Source organism: Macadamia integrifolia, chromosome 4 (assembly GCF_013358625.1).
Source record: "Macadamia integrifolia cultivar HAES 741 chromosome 4, SCU_Mint_v3, whole genome shotgun sequence".
In the NCBI taxonomy this organism is placed as follows: Eukaryota; Viridiplantae; Streptophyta; class Magnoliopsida; order Proteales; family Proteaceae; genus Macadamia; species Macadamia integrifolia.
The window spans coordinates 14,688,176-14,707,024 of NC_056560.1; the positions used below are offsets into that span (position 1 = coordinate 14,688,176).

Below are 18,849 nucleotides of genomic sequence, written 5' to 3' on the forward strand. Positions count from 1 at the left end.
TCCCATCTTTATCTTTTTGGTGATGGTATGGGGCCATCGTCAAAAACACTTAAGCCTAGTGGTTATATACGTAAATGCGGAGTGTTAAGATTGCGTATCCTTGCCATTAATGGTCTCAATCGATACATGATTTCACATCTAAAAAATAAAATAAAATTTTAACTATTTTACCCTTATACTTAGTGTATCGTGGATCGATATGAGATAGGTCTTGGCCAATACCGAGAGTTCTGTTTTTTTTGGCGTTCCAAATTCCTCTCAAACAAACGGTAAAAACACGCATATGGTTGGCTTCGGCGTATTAAACGCAAATGCGTTTTTTTAAATAAAAGACGTATATTGAAATTACATTCTTGCCCCCCTTTTTATCGGACGACTTTTTACACTCTTCAGTCTTCTTCTTCTTCTTCTACTACTTTTCTCCATCTTCGAGAGAGCAGAAGCAGAGAGCCAGATCCGTCGACCAACTGCTCGACTTCTATTCTTCGACTTCAAGGCCTGAATCCCCAGATCCTGAACGCCAAGTCAGTGGTCACCTTCTCCCCTTCCATTCTGACGACATTTCGATAAAGCCGGAGGAGGTAAAGTCCCTCTCTCTCTCTCTCTCTCTCTCTCTCTCTCTCTCTCTCTCTCTGCTTTCCGTTTTCGTTTCCTCAGATGGAAGTTTCTGAAAGACATCGGATAATTGTGATTATAATTCCTTTTCGTATGAGAAAATCCGGATTCTATAAATTTTGGCGATTTTAATTGCAATTATGGTGTAATTTGTGAATCGATTTACTTAGGGTTTCTGAAACTGGACTAATTGAAAGCATTAAACTTCACAATGGCTGTTATATGTGGGTTTAGTGAAGCTTAACTCAACAAAAACCTTATGTGCCCTAATCCTTGGAACATGACTGATCAAAGTTCGCCATTGAAAAAGTCCACCATGATCTTCATACTCGATGATTCTGAGGTGGGAAAACGAACAGAAAACTTGGACTAGCGGAGGGTCATGCCGCTAAATGGTCCTTTATTTTGGGGGGGGGGTGTTTCAGAGGAATAGCTGATGCGACAAGAATTCGGAGTTCAAACTTCATTCCAGCAACTGCTTAATGTTCTCAAAGAAACTTCCAGTGGTTGAACATCGATTATATAAGGCCTAAAATTTCAGATCTTAGTTATTACAATTACAAAGAACAAATATGCGGAATTTGGAAGGGATGCGTACTAATATAGTTGCTTTGAACTTTGGATACACAATTTGGATAACAATTACTTAATTTAAGGGTTTATATTGCCGTATTATGGCCCTTTAATTGAAAAATCTAAACGTCTAAAACGCATACCATTCGGATTTTTTTTTGCTGTCCTGTTCAATTTTTAAACGTACCATACTGAACAAAGTTTTTTTTTACCTTCCCATTTTAACTAACTATGGTTGTGACTGTGTTTGTGAAGTTGTTAGGTACTAATTTTCACACTGTGACAGTGGAAAACAGCGACCCAAGTGCAGGTGCGAGCATCAATACCAGTCATCTTCTCCTCATTCATCAGGGATGGTGAGAATCTGAGAAGTAACAGATATGAATCTAGGCCATTGGGTCGGTAAAGCCGTTCTGTTCGTCATTCTTATTTTTTGATATATTTCTCTGTTTTTATCTGGAATAAGGCTCAGGAAGCAAAACCTATCACGAGTCCTGTACCAGAAGCGTTGTATCCAACCTTAGCCGTTTTCATGCTCGCGATTGGCTTAGTAATCACCGCTTCATTCTTCATGTGAGCAATCCAATCCAACACACGGTTTATCTCTCTCTGAAATATAATGATATAACCTAGATCTACGCATTGCATTTAAATTCTTATTTAAATTTGTTGCATATTTTTATATGTTTGAATTCGAGTCAAGTTGTTCATGATTTTGTATTATTTGGAATACATATTTGTTTAATCTGAATTATAGACAATTCTGGGAGAAGCTCCAAGTATTATTAGGGCATGATTGATTCATGGTGCTTTCACCCTAGAAAAATCTCATTTATATATTTGGCGATTTATATACGGCCAATGTTTTTAGATCACCAAATGAAATTTTGGATAAACCTTAAAAACTTGCATTTAGATTTTGATTTTCTAGTCATCATTTTTGTTTTGGATAAATTTATGGTCACTTTTGTTGGAAAAACTGTTTTTACTATAGACCCAATATCAAGTCTTCCCCCATTTTGTTGGAACTTCATTGCATTTTCTCTTTTTTTATCCTCCAAAAAAATCACATGCAGTTGATATGTCTATCACACAAATTCTTCCTTCTGTCATTCTCATGTGCCTCTCGTCAACTCTGGTTCTGTTTTGAATATCTAATACTTGGTCATTGCATATAAGAGAGGTATCCCTATGCATATATAGAAGATATGGTACTAATTTTTTGAGTTGATGGTATATTTTTAAATTTCATTGCTATGCTCCTCATCAAATAGAGAACCGTCATGTGCCATATTTTCTTTGAACATATGCATTTCATTCATATCTTCATTAAAACTTGTTTCTAGAAGAAATGTAGCTCTTGATGCTTTTTGCGGTGTATAGATGTATGTGCACTATGTTTTAATCCCACTTTGTTTTCTCAGATACCTTGAGTTTGGAATTAATGGTCACTTTGACCGGTAACTTTTGAATATCTAGGAGTTTCCTTTGAATCGAATTTTCATTGAATCATGTGCTGAGGATTGAACTTGTAATTATGAATTCCCTGCTGGAATTATAGCTGTTAACTGTTAAGCTTCAAATTACGATAGAAATAATTCTTGTTCCATACCTGATGTTTGGAACCTTTTGTTGGCTAACATAATAACACTTAAAATCTAGTTTTCCCCTGATTACCAACTTGTTAAATTCCATGCTTATTTCTTTCAAAAATATTGTGAACATTTTTGTTAGTTTTCAAATGGTTTAACTTTGAAAGATCTATGGATATTGAAAGGATGTGATACCATTGTTGGAAGAAATATGTACTGGAGGTCATTGAAATGTAGTTATTCTCTCTCTCTCTCTCAAGTCTCACCCTTCCATATATATATATATATATATATATGTATACCTCTTTCATTGTTAGGATTTTCATGATAATGTGATTCTGCAGCTATGCAGCCACTGCATCCAAACAATATCGCAGTTTAGCAAAGGAGCTTACTACTGGTGCAGCGGCATCTGTTTTCTTGGTATGCTAACACAATCTATTGCTTTTATTTTGCCGCACCAATAAATACTCCTTGCCTTTGCAGTGACAAGATATAGACCATTTCTTACAACAATGTATAATTTTTTTGGCAGGGCTTTGGATCACTGTTCCTGCTACTTGCTTCTGGAGTTTATGTTTGACTTCTATAGACGGTTTTAGAGGGGTTGAAAAAAAAATTCAGAACAGTTTTATTTCAAAATGATACTTATGGTGTTATTTCTATTAGTTATGCTTAGTTGTTAATGTGAGACCAACCCTTGGGTGTCATGGAATCAAAGGCCGCCCAATTTTGTTCATTGGCATCCAGTGTAGCCAACTCAACGAGATGAAGTTTGAACTTAGAACTCTACATTAATTCCACGCAAAAATGCTGGCCTACAAGCCACTCGCCTGAGAAAGAATACCTGAGGTACTGAATTTTCAATCTCTTTAAAGCTTACCCAACGAAGCAAAATCAGTCTTTTTAAATTAATTTTTTTCTGATAGCATGTTACCAACACCCTTGGATAAGAAAAAGATTGAAAAATCTTGCTTCAAATGTTCTGATTCCTAGCATGTCATAAAAAAAAAGCTAGTAATAGAGATCATTGAGAGTAGCGTAGATCCAAGGGCTGGAGCCCTCAGACACCTAGCCCAAAGTGACCCCAGCGCTACATCCTACGGAGGATCCGGTTCCATTCTGTTCGAAGTTCTAATGGTCATCTTGCCTAGATATGCGTACTGAAATCTCATGACAAATAGATTTGTAAATTCGATCCATCTGATGCAATGAGAAAACCATACACTAACAGCCTCCTGTTGAACTCAAGGGCTCAGTGATGCAATGAGAAAACTGTGCACTAGCAGCCACCCATTAAGCTCAGGGGTCTATTGGCTTTTTTTTTTTTTTTCCCTTTCTTGGAACTGATTTAAGAACTGAAACTGGCTCGCCTATTTAGTTCTTATTCTGATTTAGGATCGGAATCATTAAGGCTGCATTCGGTAGTCATCTAAAAAATATTTTTAATGTTTTTTCATTTTACAGGATTAAGAAAATAGAATCTTTTAATTTTCTGTTTATGATTTATTTTTTTCTTTTTTAAAATAAATTAAATTAAAAATAAAAAAGGAAAAATAGGGTGTGTTCATTTGAAAAAACGTTCCTCGTTAATTGTCCCTGGTCAAAACTTTTTGCCTTTTTGAAACTCAGAAGAATCAAAACCTTTTATGTCTTTTAAAAACTCTAAAGAACTAGAGTGTACTACTACTTATCCCTGGTCTTCCTCATCACTGCCTTGGTGAAATTGAACTGAAAAACATTTCCCTAAAGAAAAATTCCGTTTGATGCCCTCTCTCTCCCTCATCCCTATCTTGGCTGAAATAAGCTTATCAAACACCTCTTTACGTAAAAAAATTATTTTTTTAATACAATCAGAAAATTCTGATGTCGATAAGAAACATTACCAAAAGCAGCCTAGGAAACCGGTTCGATAGCCCAGAAATGGACCAATTTACACCCAAGTTTTTTTATAATCAACAGCTCTCTCTCTCTGCACATTGGCTTTCAAGCTCCATTCAAGTTTCTTTCCTCGCAATCTGCAGTTTCACAGCCACATCCTGCATTTTTTGCAAATCTGGTGCCATCATTGATTACAACAGATGACGCATTCGATGTAGAGAAAATAAGAAACAGAACTGTAAACAAAAGGTGAGAGCTCAATTGTTAACCCAGCAAGCTCGCCGAAACCACCAGATTTTTTTTGTTTGGTAATGGAAACCACCAGAAATTAAGACCCATTTTAGAATTGGTTTAGAGGAATGAAATATCCAAGACGAGAATTCTAGTCTGATCAACAGGGTTTCTTTCTGAGAGCCTTTTAACAATCATTCAAAAGTCAGTACTGCTATAAGATCTATCTTTAAAGGGCCCTGCTTACAAATATGGAATTGGAAGAATAAATTCCCAGATGCTTTCTCTTGCCCAGAACCCAAAAAGCTAAATGCAGATAAATACGGTAGAGAATATACAAACTCCTTTCCGGGCTTTCCAATTTCAATCAATCTGCTTTCTGCACTGTGGTCTTAAACAAGAGGATATACAATTTATGATGATTCATTGAAAAATACAAGAACCCTCCTACCGAGTGCGTCACAAAGGACCCAAAACTGGTTCCCACAATGCAATGCCACGCTGGTCCATATACTCCATCAAATTCCTGTAGCACCAAACCCCAAAACCCATGATTGATTCAAGGCAAATCACACATTTTTACTGCAACCAAGAAAACTGAACTTGGAGGTTCGATTACAAACCTTCTTGAGAGTAGAGGCTAGGATCTTGGAGGAGCACTTATCAAGGCCATCATACGTTTTCCGTGCACAAGTCACAGCGTGGATCTGCATAAACGGTGGCATGTCGACGGCCACAACCTTGACGCCGACAGTGGAGAAGAACTCACCCAACTCCATCTGGGAATCACTAAAGGACTTTCTCCTAGAGCTATGGAGAGAGACTGAAGACCTCCTCGGCTCATCTCTTTCTCTGGGTTCTATTACCTTATCTCTCTCTTTCCCCTTCTCTGTTTTGCTCTGTTTCTTTTCCATGTCGACTTGCTGCCTCTGTTCCTGATGATAGCGGTGGTGGCGGTGGTTGTTCTTAAGAAGGGAAAGAGATGAGGAGTCGGCATTGGCGGAGAGTGTCATAGCTTTAGCCTGCAGATGGGTGTCGACACGAGGAGGAGGAGGATCGGTTGCGGTTGCAGGGGGACGGGGTCTTTGAAGTTGGGTCTGATTTGGATTCCATTTCGAGTAGTGCGAGGTGATTTTGTTGAGTGTGGAAGAAGGGACGATGGGATCCTGAGCCTGGGGAGACGAGAAGAAGAAGAAGGGTTTCTTGAGTGTTGTGGTTTTGGATTTGGTTTTAGGTTGCTTTTTGCAGGTTGTATCCATGGCTGATGCAGTGGTGATGCCTCCCTGCCTTGGGGTCTCTGCAGTGGTTGCTGGTTTAAGCGTCAACTGCTAAACTGCGCCTTCGTGTTTCCCCATTCGCATTTATAGTGTGAGACTTTGCGAGGAAAAAATTGACGTGAGAGGACAGAAATGATAGGGACTTTTTGTGTCTTTGCGTGCCTCTCTTTACTAACTTGCGCAAGGGGGTCCCTTGTTGCCTTTCTAAGTTTGAATGTTGACTTGATCTGTGTTTGGGTAGCGAAGATAATCGACGAAGGGCCGACGGCCGAGGAGGGCCATCGCAATCATTGAACGGTTTGGATTTGATTTAGAAATGTCCATCACAGACCAGACCATTTTACGGATCTAAAATAAAGTAACGTGCAGAGGGATGGGGTCACCGAAGTGCTGGAGCGAACGTGACCGTCTTGGGGTTGTGGTTCTTCTCCAGTTACTAGAACTTTCAAGTGATCACAGAGGATCCGTCGACCGTGGTGCAGAGTTTGATGATTTCGAACCAGCTATCCGACCGGTCAAATAATATTAGAATCGGCCGAACCCCAACTCCTGGTTTTCTCGATTGTCAAAGGGTGGGGTGAGAAAATTGGATCAAAATCTTCTGTTTTTCTCATCCCTGTTTTTCCTTGTTTTGCTACCTATAGAACACGACACGTGGACAACAGAAGATCCAACGGTCAACCTTGGGTGAGGATTATTACATCTGGTGCGTTGGTCTTAAAATTGTCCACGTGTCGTGTTCTGCAGGTAGCAAAACAAGGAAAAACAGGGATGAAAAAAACAAATGATTATTTTTCGAGAAAATTTGAATGTCACACCGGCCAACAAGTGCATATGTCCAATAATTTACCACCCTAAGGTAACGAGACAACCATCCTAGGGAGTTTATAGAAGAATTCAAATTATTCCATCCATATATTTTTTGGAACTATCTCCTCTATGACCCAGCAAGGGTGGTAAAACATTCAATGGCCCAGAGTACTTATGCACAACCTTCAACATAGGCGTGTGTCTCAAGGTGCTCCAGCAGTCGGATGTGCCCTGCCACCTATATCGTATTGTAGAGGAAACCCATTAATTTTTTCCACACTATTTTTCCATAAAACAATAAGACCTCACTAATCATAAAATGCTTACTTAGAGTGTAAGAAATGGTATCACATTTTTCTCTCTTTCTCAAATGAAATGATCATGCGACTAAAAGTGAGTGACAATGAAGATCCAACGATTGAGAAGGTCTTGGCATACACCTCAGCCATCGAATGCTCATTACCACTCACTGCCTCTGCCTCTCTGTGAAGGAATTTTGTGCGACCATGTTCATCGCAGCTCATTGGTGTGTCCCTACGCAGATACCTCTTTGACGAGCTACGATTCAGCTCTTGCACTTTGCGACGTACCTAGTATGGCATTACCGCTAATACGGGTGCGGCCACTGGGGACAGGTTTTAAAACCATACGCGCGACTGTGGAAGCTCAAGTTGTGGCATTATTGGGGAATTTGGAGGGAAATGGAGTTGCTTAGACTTTCCAAATTCAAGCTTCAGCTTCGTTCTCTAATCACTGAAGTCCAAGAGCTCAAAGTAAGCCTCTAATCTTCTTCTCTCCATTCACTTTCGTTTCTGATTCTCTTTGCTCATCTCTCTCTCCATGAAAATTTCCAGGAGAGGGACAATTGTAGCAGGGAACAACTAAATCGTTTGATTCAGGTTTTCGTCTTATCCCTTCACCTTGCCGCGAATTGTTCGGCTTGATTTTTTCTCTTATTCATCTTTTTACGGCTTGACGATTGAATTCAGAAACAAAAGCAAACGGAGGAAGAATACAGTAGAAAGTTACAGGCATTACAGGCAGAGTTAGTGTCTTCTGAGGAATTGCGGCACAAACTTGAGAGGAAGGTCAGTGAAACTCCATCATGAACATGATTAGCTCGGTTCTGGTTCTCACAGTTAGACCTAACTAGTTTTCTACTTATATTTGTAAGCTTAACCTCTTCTCCAGATGAAATTCGATCTTCTTGTTTATCGTTGTTAATGCACGCTCACTTTTTACAGGTCAAACATCTTCAGGAAGGCAATGCCTTACTGGAAAACAAGCAAAAGGATTTGAAAGGAACCATTGATGGATTGCTTCAATCTAGGGAGAGTTTCATTAGCCTGTATGAGGTCCATATCGATTCTTTTCTTTTGTGTGTGCGGCATTTCTGAGTAATTAGTATCTTCTTGACCTTTGAGAAACCCTAATTAAAGTTTACTCATCTCATTCGACTGGACTCATATGCAATTCAGAAAATGGCATAGAACAGTTTGACAGATAAATTTTAAATACAGACTATGGCAATAAACAGGTTGATCAAAATATAGTGAACTGATCTATCTGTACGCATTATAGATTGGAACAGCATAACTAGTCTAGGACAAGACATGGTGCACGAAGGACAACCCAACCTGCCATTAACTTAATCGACTGTAACAGTCCAGCCCTTTTAAAGCTCTAAGTCCAGCATCTTTTCTTGAGCGATTCTAAACTGCCTTTGATCGACTGCTCTATATAATATCTGAAGGTATCTTAATTATTTGGGGAGAGAAAGACCGGAGAATGATAATCTGTATATATGAAATAGATTTCAGTTTCACAAATCTAATTCTGATTTTTAATCTATACCAAAATTTCCAGAGGACTGATATATGCTATCAATGATGAATTTCCCTTATGGTTTTTTGCCCGGTTTCTTGTTTAAATCCTTTCCGGGAACCATGTGGAAAATTCTTTATTTTCCAAAGCTTGGCCAATCTCTTCTGCTTCCATCAAACATATTATGATTTTTGACAGGATCTTGGAGACTTATGCCAAGATCTTAACATGTACTCGTATTCCATTAAATATTGAATTCTAACGGCCTTTTTTTAATTTCAAAGCTAGTTTAATTATTTGTAACCTGCACGTCTAGGAAGGGATTTTTCTCAGGCATGGTGCTGCTTGTTTATATTGCTGAGATTTAGGCTGAGCTGCAATCTGTTCACATTCTGCTAGACAGTTCTCATGCTGTGCCAGTTTCTCCCTCAAGTTGGAATGTGGACATGATTCATCAATTCAACAAATTTTATGCCAACAAAACTACAAAAGCATGTATTGTAAAGGAGTTGCTTTGCTAAGAAATTTTGCTCTTGGTTTTCAGGATTCTACTTGTGAAATGAGACGATCAATTGAAACAAAAGATAGAAAGCTTGCCGTTCTTTCAGATAAGCTTCTTGCTCACTTGTTGTTATTTGAATCAATAGAAAAGGAAGCTACTTCTGTCAAGCAACTATTAGACAACGTGCAACAAGTTGTGGCTGAAAAAGAGGAAGTAGGCATGTTCTTTGCTGAACTATTTTTTTTTTAAACCCCAGTTTCAGATTAAGGAAATCGCAATGACATTTTCATGTATATTTTCTTCATTTATCTCAAATTTTAAAATAATTTTCTTCCTTAACTTTGATACCTTATCCAGTGGGTGAATTAAAGACAAAATTGAACAAAGTTTCAGCAATTCACAGAGATTTTGTTGGTATGTGCAAATTCTAATTACATTTGTCGTAATTGTATTATTTCGGTTTTGTGTTCAACCTGGTACCTCCAGATACTTTCCTTCTCTTTGTCCCATGTTATTAAACCCTGTAATTGTGTTTCATAGTTGAGAATGCTAATATTTGAAACCATAGTTGTCAAGGCGTCACCTAGGCCCTAGGTGCCAAGGCGCCTAGGCACCTTGTCGGTGTTGCCTTGATTTTATCCTCCAATATCTAGGGTTGCCTAAGCTCTGTGACAACTATGTTGAAACGTTACAAGAATTTTAATAACTCCTTGATCAATATAAAGGAAAACAAATTTGCTAAACCTCTTATTGCCTCTCTTTCTTTCTTTCTTTTTTTTTTTTTTTTTTTTTTTTTTTTTAAAATCTTTCTTCACTGGATTCTGGAACTAGTGTACCAATTTTTCTATTCCATGCAGAAAAGATTAGCTTCATGGAAAATAAGCTGAGGATTAATCAGGATGAGCTTCGGAGAAAGGATACAGTAATTTCAGAATTAGGAGGACAGCTTGAGGTGGCAAATCTGAGTAACAACTTCCAGTCACAAATTGAAGAAATATCCGCTCAACCATTTATGGGGATATATTTCAAATCCTGATCCGAAAGAGTCTAATTGCACAGTGCAGTTAGGTTTTGTTCCTTAGCAATTGTTTAATCTTGACTGGTCTTACCTTCAGAAAGCTCTATCCTTGAAGGAAGACGTTATACAGAACTTAATGGCAGAGAAAAAGGTCTGGTTTTAAAATTTTGTTTTTCTTTCATTTCTCTATGATTTAATTTAATTGGGAACTAAGTGATATATTTGAAAAAAAATATTGAATGGATAGGCATTGCATTATGAAGCACAGAGCACAGAGATTATCTTACAGAAGATTCAGCAAAGTATCATGAACATGAACGCTGAGGTTAGAGATATGAAATTTAATTTTAGTTTCCTTACTATCACAAAAATAGTTAAATTCAAGGTGCTTATGGGAAGGCTTATCCTCGAATTATTCGATGAAAAAAATAATTGCCTTTAGCTTTCCATAGAACCAGTTTAATTCCTCTGTGCATGGTTATACTGGTATACTTGTTCTCTGCACACCATGTTAAATACAGTGATGGACATTGCTTTTTCTGTGTAAAACATGATTGGTTATGGTCAGGATAAAAGGTTCTATTCCTCAGTTCTTGATGGCAAGGAAGAATGTGCAGAAATGGGCAAAAAGGAAAACAATAGGTATGGTAAGACATGATTTTAATTGAATTTCATGTCATTAGGCCCACAGAAAACTCCATGCAGTTTCACACACACACACACACACACACACACACACACACATGCATGCATACATGTAAGAACAAATATTTGAGGATGGCAGGTACCATCCTGGCCTGTGGGTGCGAGTTAGGAGATTTCCCAGGCTGAATATTATGTTTAACAGGTTGTCTTAATCATCCGGTCTACCTATTATATATTACCTTTGGAATGCCAAAAATATGATGCATTAGTTGATCTACATAAAGAAAAGCCCAGTGCACAAGGCTCCCACTACGGCAGGGTCTGTGAGGGGGAAATGTACGCACTCTTACCCCTTGTGTAGGGTATATACAGGGATGGACAGGTATCATTATAATATGTTTTTTTATTAAATTTGTGTTTGCAAGCCAGAACTGGGTATATGCTCCAAGAGATTGTAGAAGATTCTCCCTATAAGGATCCTGGGCAAAGAGCTGCTGAAAATACAGGTTTATTCTTATGCTTTTTGCTGCTCCATATTGAAACTCCATTGTGAGGATAGGTTGGTTTTCTGTTGAAGTCAGTCAACAAAGTACTGACTCATATAAAGTGAATGTGAAGATAAACAAAACAAATGACTGAATGATACTTCTAAAGCAGCTGCACCCATTAGTTGACCTCTTTGAATTGCTGTGAGTGGTTTTATACATTAGCGTTCCCTTGTTGGCCACATAGATGGATTGACCCCCAAAACAAGAGTTTGTTATGTTCTACATCATTTACTTTCCTATTGGTATTCATGTTGTGGATTGCATCATCATCTTTCTTCCATTATTTTTTCTTTCTGTGAATCAATCTCTTGATTATTGATCCAACATCTGTATGAAGGTGTGCATTGTCAGAGTTTCTTTGGTATAACTATGCATCGTGCAGTTTGCTTTAACATTATAGCAAGCTTAGGTTATGGCCCCACTTTATATGCCTCAGCCTTTTAATTTATTTCCAGAGCTGCAAGGTTTTAAATCCAGATAAAGAAGTCTCTGCTTCCATCCATCAGCTCAAGGAATTACGGCTAGGATCACTGAAGATTTTAAGTGTTTTGCCGGAGATCACATTCACCATAAAAATTTCCCAAATTTTATTCCTTCATAGAGTTTTTGTTTTGAGCAGACCCTCAAATCAAATGAGACTCTTCATTGGTGATGGTACCTTCCAAATTCAATTTCCTATTGTTGTCTAATTAGTAAAAGGATATATCCCCATACCTTTGCATGGTATTCATTTAATTGATGCACCACATCCTTAGAGAGCCATTAAGTCCAATGCAACTAACATCATATCCAATTGTGATTTTGTATCAAGAAAGCCACAAGATCTATCACCTTGTACATAGTGAAGATGTAAATGAGATTTTTGTCCTGAGAACCACGAAATAATAGTAAGTCCATGTGTAGCATATGCAGTATTATGTTCTCTTGTTTCAGCTTCATTGATAGCTATATAGGAAGTCGGGGTTTTTCCTTTTTTTCTTTTTTCTTTCTTCTTACTCCGGGATGGATTCTAATTGTTAATCTCCTCCATACAGCTTCACCTATGGTTCGTGAGTGCAACTCAGAAAATAACCCCTTGCAGGAGAACTGCAACTTTCAGTCCTGTTTTTCAGGGGTAAGTAGATTTTTATGCATCTGGTAGTAAAGATTGTTATGGGATTTTTGTGAATTGTATGAAATGCAAGGATTTTTATATGCTTAATCAGAAGTTTGCTTGTTCTCCACGTCAGTCAGCTTGCTCAGATCCTCAATCAACTGCTAATGTTATCGTTGTGAAACTAAATGAAAAGAAGGTACTAGGATGTCAACTTTTTGTACTTCCTGATGCATTGTAATTAAACTTCATTTTTGGCCCACTGTCCTTTGGTTATTGTTTCCATTTATAATTCTTCGGTAAGGTTCAGACTTAAAGAGTAATTTGGTTATTTTTCCTTTGATGTATCTTCCAATTTAAAATCCAAATGTAATGAAATCAGCATCATGTGGAAGGCAGAAACTTATTATTATTTTTTCTACGTATCACTATGGAATCTAAAATGATATTTTCGCTTCATCTTGCAGGCTAATTGGGAATCATCGTTGCACCAGATAGATTCGGAGAACTCAACAACATCAGAAAACCAGCACTAAGTTGTTGTAGTTTGTTATCATTATTACATATCTCCAGTGCTAAGCTATTGTTTAATATCAGAATTTTCATCTTTGGATAATGGAGTTGGGTAAAAACTAGCTAGAAAATTCTCCTTTGATTTCCAGTGGCGCCAGTATTTTGAGTACTAGGAGACTTTCGGAAGCATATTTCAGAATCTATAATTAAACTTACAGCAATCAAGTTTATCGTTCGGAAGCTCCCAAAAGGATCTGAATCAGGACCAGATCAATCATGGGCATGTTGAGGTCTTAATTCTCAGTTGGAAAAGAAATACAAGCTGAGGGGAAATTTGACCAAGGTAGGAGCAACAACTTCTACAATTCTTCAAGAGTGACTATTCTTTTGGACTGGTTCTCTACACCAGTTGATAAGAGTTAGAAATTTTCCATGCTGCACCATCGTCCACGTGGCCCAAAATGATGGACCATTTAGGAAGGACTTCTATAAATGGTGGTTCATTGTTCATAAATAACTAACCCAAATTTGTCAAATAGGTGATAATGAAGATCAGAACCATTATTCATATATGTGGCGTTATGGTTATTCGACTTGTGGAACAGACACTAGAGATCTGATATTTTATCAAGGTTTCCATGATGGACTTGCTGCAACACCCATTGATGGCCTGTAATGGGATGGATACCGATTCAGAATTTGTCAAGTATTCCGATATCGGTGTACGATTGTTCCGATATCAATTCTTAAAACCTTGTGTTTTTCTCGAAGGTCATTGCAGTAAGCGTTTCAATATCTACGTGAGTCGTGACTATAACTGCACGAGCTACAAGGCATCGCTTTTTCTTTCTTTTGTTTTTAACTGGTGGTTTCCCAATATCACCCACCCATCAGAATAATTTTGATTGGTATGAGTTCCAAAAGGGAGTTGGATTATAGGAATAGTTTGAAAATATGAAACACATGGCGTATTATTGACACCCCTTACTTGTAGACAGAACCTGTGGCTAATAAGTTTCCACCCCACATGGGGTCGATTTGATTAGTATCCACTAATTGTAGCCCTAGAGGCCTAGACCCAAAAGAAAAAAAAAAGAAAAAAAAAAAAACTATTGATTACTCTTGAACCAATTGGAATTCACCTTTAGGAATCAAAAGGAGTTGATACTTGCTTCCTGTTTTTTTTTCCCCCTAAAATGCCCTATAATGATTTGGGGTTTAAATTTTAGATCCCTACCACGCGATGGTCTCTGGGTTGAAAATTGAGGAACCACTCAAACCGTGTAGATGTAGTTCACAACCAATACTCTTAAATGCAAATTCCCACGTTTTCCATGTCCAATGGTTATTTAAGCCTAACTAGTTATTCTAAGTGTAGCCTTATTGAAGCAGGGGAGTTTTACTCCTATTGGATGTATGATGTAAAAGATTCTAAACCCACTCAAATTATGGAGTCCAATTAGCCACATGTAGGGTTTCATCCTTTTATTTATGGATTAAGTTTCCATCACTGGGAATGTAATGCAATGATTCGACCCGAAATTGTTGTTGTTGTTTTTTTTATTATTAATTCCCACTGTTATTATTTGTGGTTTAAAATACTCTTCTTATAAGATAGATAAGTAGATTCTCTCTTTCCCATGGGTGAAGAGAATTGGATCCTTTACTGAGAAGTTAGGATGGAGTAAGGAGAGGTGTTTTCGATATAATAAGAAATGAGAATTTATAATGACATAAGAATACAATCTTAAGACCTTTGAAAATTAAAATTTCACACAAAAAAAAAAAATTTACAAAATTTAACTGTTTTGTAAGAAATAAAGAATTATATTAATTACAGGGATTAAAAAATCAAATCGGTCAAAGTCAATTCCAATTATAATCAATTCAAAGCGATCATTCTCATGTTAAGTCAGGTTATGGCCGATCCCAGCCAAATACTAACAGATTCAGCTGGATCAAAATTGACAAGACCTGATGTGGATCCCTAATCCGGGTTTTCGAACCTGATCTTGAAGGCAATTACTTCAACTTCTTCAACTCCGTAAGTTCTAAAATTAAATGAATTGGAATCAACATTGTCTCACTATGGAATAGACTTCAGATTGAGACCATGACGGCTTCTATATGGTGTGGGCCGGTTCACCCCAAATGTTTGTAGTATTCCCCAGCCTCAAAAGAAGAAAAAAAAGAAAAATGAAAAAGCAAGTTGCCGCGAGAAAATAACCCAATCTATCTCTTGTAGTCTTGTTACAAACTCAAATCCAAACCCCTCTTTAGTGTTAATGCCTAATGGTTCCCCTATTGCAAGTAGTGGGTAGCAGGCTAGGAGTAGGTGCATGTTATAGAGAATCACAAACTCATCTCACAAGTTTTCACCCCAAAGTAAGGATTAGGAAACTAATTGAAGTTCTGGTACAAAGATTTAGGTAAAGGGTACGTCTCTATACATGAGGAATAGAAAATGCTTATTCCATGAGTTTATTTATTTATTTAAAAAAAAATAATTATAAAAAAAGAAGAAGATTGCTACCTGGTTCCCTGCCCCCACAGTAGAATTGGGGCTGGAATGCACAAGGGCATTAACAGGGTGGGATTTATGTACGTTGAAGAAATTGGGTCGTCATTTTTACCCTCTTTATATCTAGGCATAGGGCAATGCAACCAAGTTTTCATATGTTATACCTTCAATGTAAAACTCCCATGCTACACCAATGAGGGTTCGAGGAACCGATTTATCAATAGTATAAAAGGGAGAGAATGTCTGAAATAACTCAAAGAAGAATGTGCTAGGGAATCCCTTAAGTCCATAATGGGGTTGTGAGAATTATTTTCAAAAAAAAAAAAAAACAAACTATATATGAGTTGTAGTTTAGAATGTTAGCTCCTCCAACTAACAACTAATGACCATAGGGGTGGGTGGGCGTTTCTTTCTGGATGGAATTTTCCCATTATTTATTTAATTTAAATTATCTTTCCCCTCTCAAAAATGGGTCACACGACTCACACACCAAAGAGAAAACTCACGTAATGCCAAAAATGCATAACCACTATATTTATGGTTGGGAAATTTTTTTCACTAAAATAACATCTTTTACATAAAATGTTATTAACACATCAACCCTTCGCCAAAAAACTAATTGAATGGCCCATAACATTAAAATGAAAGTCCTCAGGCGAGCATGGCTTCTCTCCTGTGACCAGAGAGATTCGGCTAAAAGATAAAAGGGTAAGTGTTTACTGTCTGTTACAGGATCTTGCGCCAACACACACGGGTGCATAACCCTAGATGGTTATCATTAAGGATGTTAATTGGTTTGATTTTGATTTAAATAGTTTGGTTCAATTTGGTTCATATATATTTTGGCTCAAATCATAATTGTACCATTTACTAAATGGTTGCGGTTTCAGAAACCGCAACCATTTAGCAAACGGTTTTGGTTTTCATAGTTTTTAAATGGTTTCAATTTCGATTTATTCCATACGGTTTCTAAACGGTTAGCAATCGGTTTGCTAGTTTATTCACATGTTTACTAAAATTTACTTTTTATGATAAACGATTCAATCTTGAGAATGTGAAATGGAAACCATTATGTTTTGTTAAAACAACCAAACAACTAAGCAAAAGAAAATAGTCTCAAGCGCATCTAACAAGTCAGTAAGTAATCCTTACAACAGATATTTTCTTTTTCTCCCCCCCCCCAAAATATTGTGTTATAATATTAGAAAATATATATTTAATATGCCATGGTATAAACAAAAATTGTATTTTTATTAGTATACATTCTACTTAGTGCATTGGATTAATTTAATCGGCATTCCAAACAATGAGCAAGCTATTTATAGAATTACTTGCAGGCTTGCCGCACTCAATCTTTGAATCAAATGAGATACTAATGATATTTTGCAACCACCTTATTTAATCTTTAAACGAGTTAATCAGATAAGTTTTGACGGTTTAAACGGTTTGATTTTTATGGTTTCAATTTGGTTTGAAACCACGGGTTAAACGGATCGGTTCGGTTTCAACCCATTTAACTAATCGACTTGAAACTTGAAACCATAACCGAACCATTTACTAAACGATTTTACTGTTTCGGTGTAAATTGCTCGGTTCGACTTCGATAAACAATTTCGATTTCAAACTCACATCCTTAGTTATCATATGTCACTATGTCTGTAGAACAGGGGTTTCTTACATACAAAAAATTTTGTTTCGAGATAAAATTGATGAACAAATGATTAAGGATGTCAATCTGTTTGATTTTGTGTGATTTTATATTCGGTTTCATCTTTGCACTTTTACATTTTATGTATTGCTATATTAAATGTGTGGTTTGTGAAGTGGCATCACATTCTATGAAAAAAATCAGGGATTTTAGATAATAATTCTTATCATTGGGGGTGATGTAATCACTTTATATATGGTGTTTAGTATTTTTGGTTTATGACTGCCTTTTTTAACTTATGAATAGAAGATTGCTCTTACCCCAAAAAAAAAAAAATTATTGCTTTAGTGTGCTTATTATTTACATAATGATTCTAATTTCCTTATATTTGTTGTGTGAGGGAAATTATATTGTTTTATGAGGGTTGATGTAGTTACAAATTAGGTCAAGGGAAAAAGAATTGAGAAATATAAAATAAATGTAGGGAAAGCACTTCAATAGTTTTTTCCTTTTAAGTTGGTTCATAACGTTTGATACCCACCCTGATCAAGGTACCTTTTTTTATTTTTTTTTATTTTTTTGTCTATATGTAACAATCATGGTCTTAAAACATGTTATTCTGAAAAATACACCAAATAGGTGACCCACAAAAAAGTTATTTCTTTAAGAACTCTTAGGTTACGTTTGGTGACGTTTCTGAAAAGAAACGACGTTTCGTGTCAAAAATGAAAATTTCAGTTTTCTGTGTCAAAATGTATTTTTTTTTTTTGAACGAAATCGAAACGATGAAATTACATTTTGTTGTTATGTAAATTCTTTTTTTTTTTTTTTTTCTTTTCATTTTTTGTTAAAATATAACGAAAAACGTTATAAATGTACCAAATGCTTTATTCCGTTTTTCATTTTCATAAAACAAAAAAACTTCAGAAACATTTTTTTAGAACATTACCAAACACAGCGTTATTATTTCTAAAGAAACTAAAATGTAATCTATCGTTTCAACCACATAAAAGACAATACTGGAGAAGAAAAAGCCATAACACTAGTACCCATATGAATGACTATGCATGAGTTATCGGGTTAGGTAGTGTTTGTTTTGTCTGAGAGGGTAATGGGGTTTTTTCCCCGGTAGAAGAGAGAATAATGGTTTGGTTACCCAAAATAAATGTACTAAGAGATTGGAGAGTGGTGACCATCCCTAGTGCAGATTTCTTGAAAGAGGAGAGATGTATTACTAGTCATCTTCAAGAGAGAGAGATGTGGGGCGTAGAAATTTTCAACTTTCCAATTGGAATCATAGGCTTATTGAAGACAACTTCTTACATTGGAAACTTCAGGTCCCACTCAACTTGTATGTCTCTCCCATTCTTTCTCCCTTTTTCACAGGATTGTGACTTCATAACATTTAAAATAGAGAGAGAGTCCTCAGGACAAACCCTCGTACGATAAGCAGTATTTCTGCAAGACCAATGAGTGATAATGGGACATACCAAGATTTGAATCCACAATCAGTCAACTCGAGCGGTGATGAATTAAAGGTATTTTCACCACTAGGCTA

At 36.8% G+C, this 18,849-nt stretch overlaps 3 protein-coding genes across 7 annotated transcripts; 2 read left to right on the forward strand and 1 right to left on the reverse strand.

Annotated features, from left to right (window-relative positions):
- The first annotated feature begins 395 nt into the window (after positions 1-395).
- Positions 396-3,519, forward strand: LOC122076722 (transmembrane protein 258). Of its 2 annotated transcripts, none has more exons than XM_042642199.1 (5): positions 396-581; positions 1,475-1,544; positions 1,655-1,761; positions 3,125-3,203; positions 3,316-3,519. In XM_042642199.1, the coding sequence occupies exons 2-5, from the start codon at positions 1,542-1,544 to the stop codon at positions 3,361-3,363; spliced, it is 237 nt and encodes a 78-aa protein (XP_042498133.1). In that variant the 5' UTR covers positions 396-581; positions 1,475-1,541; the 3' UTR covers positions 3,364-3,519. The 2 variants fall into 2 exon arrangements, with proteins under 2 accessions (XP_042498133.1, XP_042498132.1); XM_042642198.1 differs by having other exon boundaries at positions 398-581; positions 1,444-1,544.
- A 50-nt stretch (positions 3,520-3,569) lies between these two features.
- Positions 3,570-13,264, forward strand: LOC122076719 (putative leucine-rich repeat-containing protein DDB_G0290503). 4 transcript variants are annotated; one of them, XM_042642193.1, is made up of 15 exons: positions 3,570-3,632; positions 7,522-7,752; positions 7,834-7,878; positions 7,969-8,067; positions 8,224-8,334; positions 9,348-9,522; positions 9,663-9,719; positions 10,163-10,299; positions 10,415-10,474; positions 10,571-10,648; positions 10,892-10,965; positions 11,398-11,474; positions 12,551-12,630; positions 12,722-12,808; positions 13,077-13,264. In XM_042642193.1, exons 2-15 carry the CDS (start codon positions 7,681-7,683, stop codon positions 13,143-13,145), a joined length of 1,221 nt encoding a protein of 406 aa, XP_042498127.1. In that variant the 5' UTR covers positions 3,570-3,632; positions 7,522-7,680; the 3' UTR covers positions 13,146-13,264. The 4 variants fall into 4 exon arrangements, with proteins under 4 accessions (XP_042498127.1, XP_042498128.1, XP_042498129.1 ...); XM_042642194.1 differs by having other exon boundaries at positions 12,725-12,808; XM_042642195.1 differs by having other exon boundaries at positions 12,746-12,808.
- Positions 5,050-6,209, reverse strand: LOC122076721. Its single transcript, XM_042642197.1, has 2 exons — positions 5,516-6,209; positions 5,050-5,418 (listed from the first exon to the last, which is right to left on the reverse strand). The coding sequence occupies exons 1-2, from the start codon at positions 6,149-6,151 to the stop codon at positions 5,260-5,262; spliced, it is 795 nt and encodes a 264-aa protein (XP_042498131.1). The 5' UTR covers positions 6,152-6,209; the 3' UTR covers positions 5,050-5,259.
- Positions 13,265-18,849: the final 5,585 nt, after the last annotated feature.

Bases quoted from the DNA above. Each gene is read 5' to 3' on its own strand.
- LOC122076722 (XM_042642199.1), top strand. The intron at 1,762-3,124 runs GTGAGCAATCCA...GTGATTCTGCAG, and splicing joins ATCACCGCTTCATTCTTCAT to CTATGCAGCCACTGCATCCA. The intron at 3,204-3,315 runs GTATGCTAACAC...TTTTTTTGGCAG, and splicing joins CAGCGGCATCTGTTTTCTTG to GGCTTTGGATCACTGTTCCT.
- LOC122076721 (XM_042642197.1), bottom strand. From the start codon at position 6,151: ATGGATACAACCTGCAAAAAGCAACCTAAAACCAAATCCAAAACCACA. The intron at 5,419-5,515 runs GTTTGTAATCGA...TTGGTGCTACAG, and splicing joins TAGCCTCTACTCTCAAGAAG to GAATTTGATGGAGTATATGG.
- LOC122076719 (XM_042642193.1), top strand. From the start codon at position 7,681: ATGGAGTTGCTTAGACTTTCCAAATTCAAGCTTCAGCTTCGTTCTCTA. The intron at 12,631-12,721 runs GTAAGTAGATTT...ATGCTTAATCAG, and splicing joins TTCAGTCCTGTTTTTCAGGG to AAGTTTGCTTGTTCTCCACG. The intron at 12,809-13,076 runs GTACTAGGATGT...TTCATCTTGCAG, and splicing joins TGAAACTAAATGAAAAGAAG to GCTAATTGGGAATCATCGTT.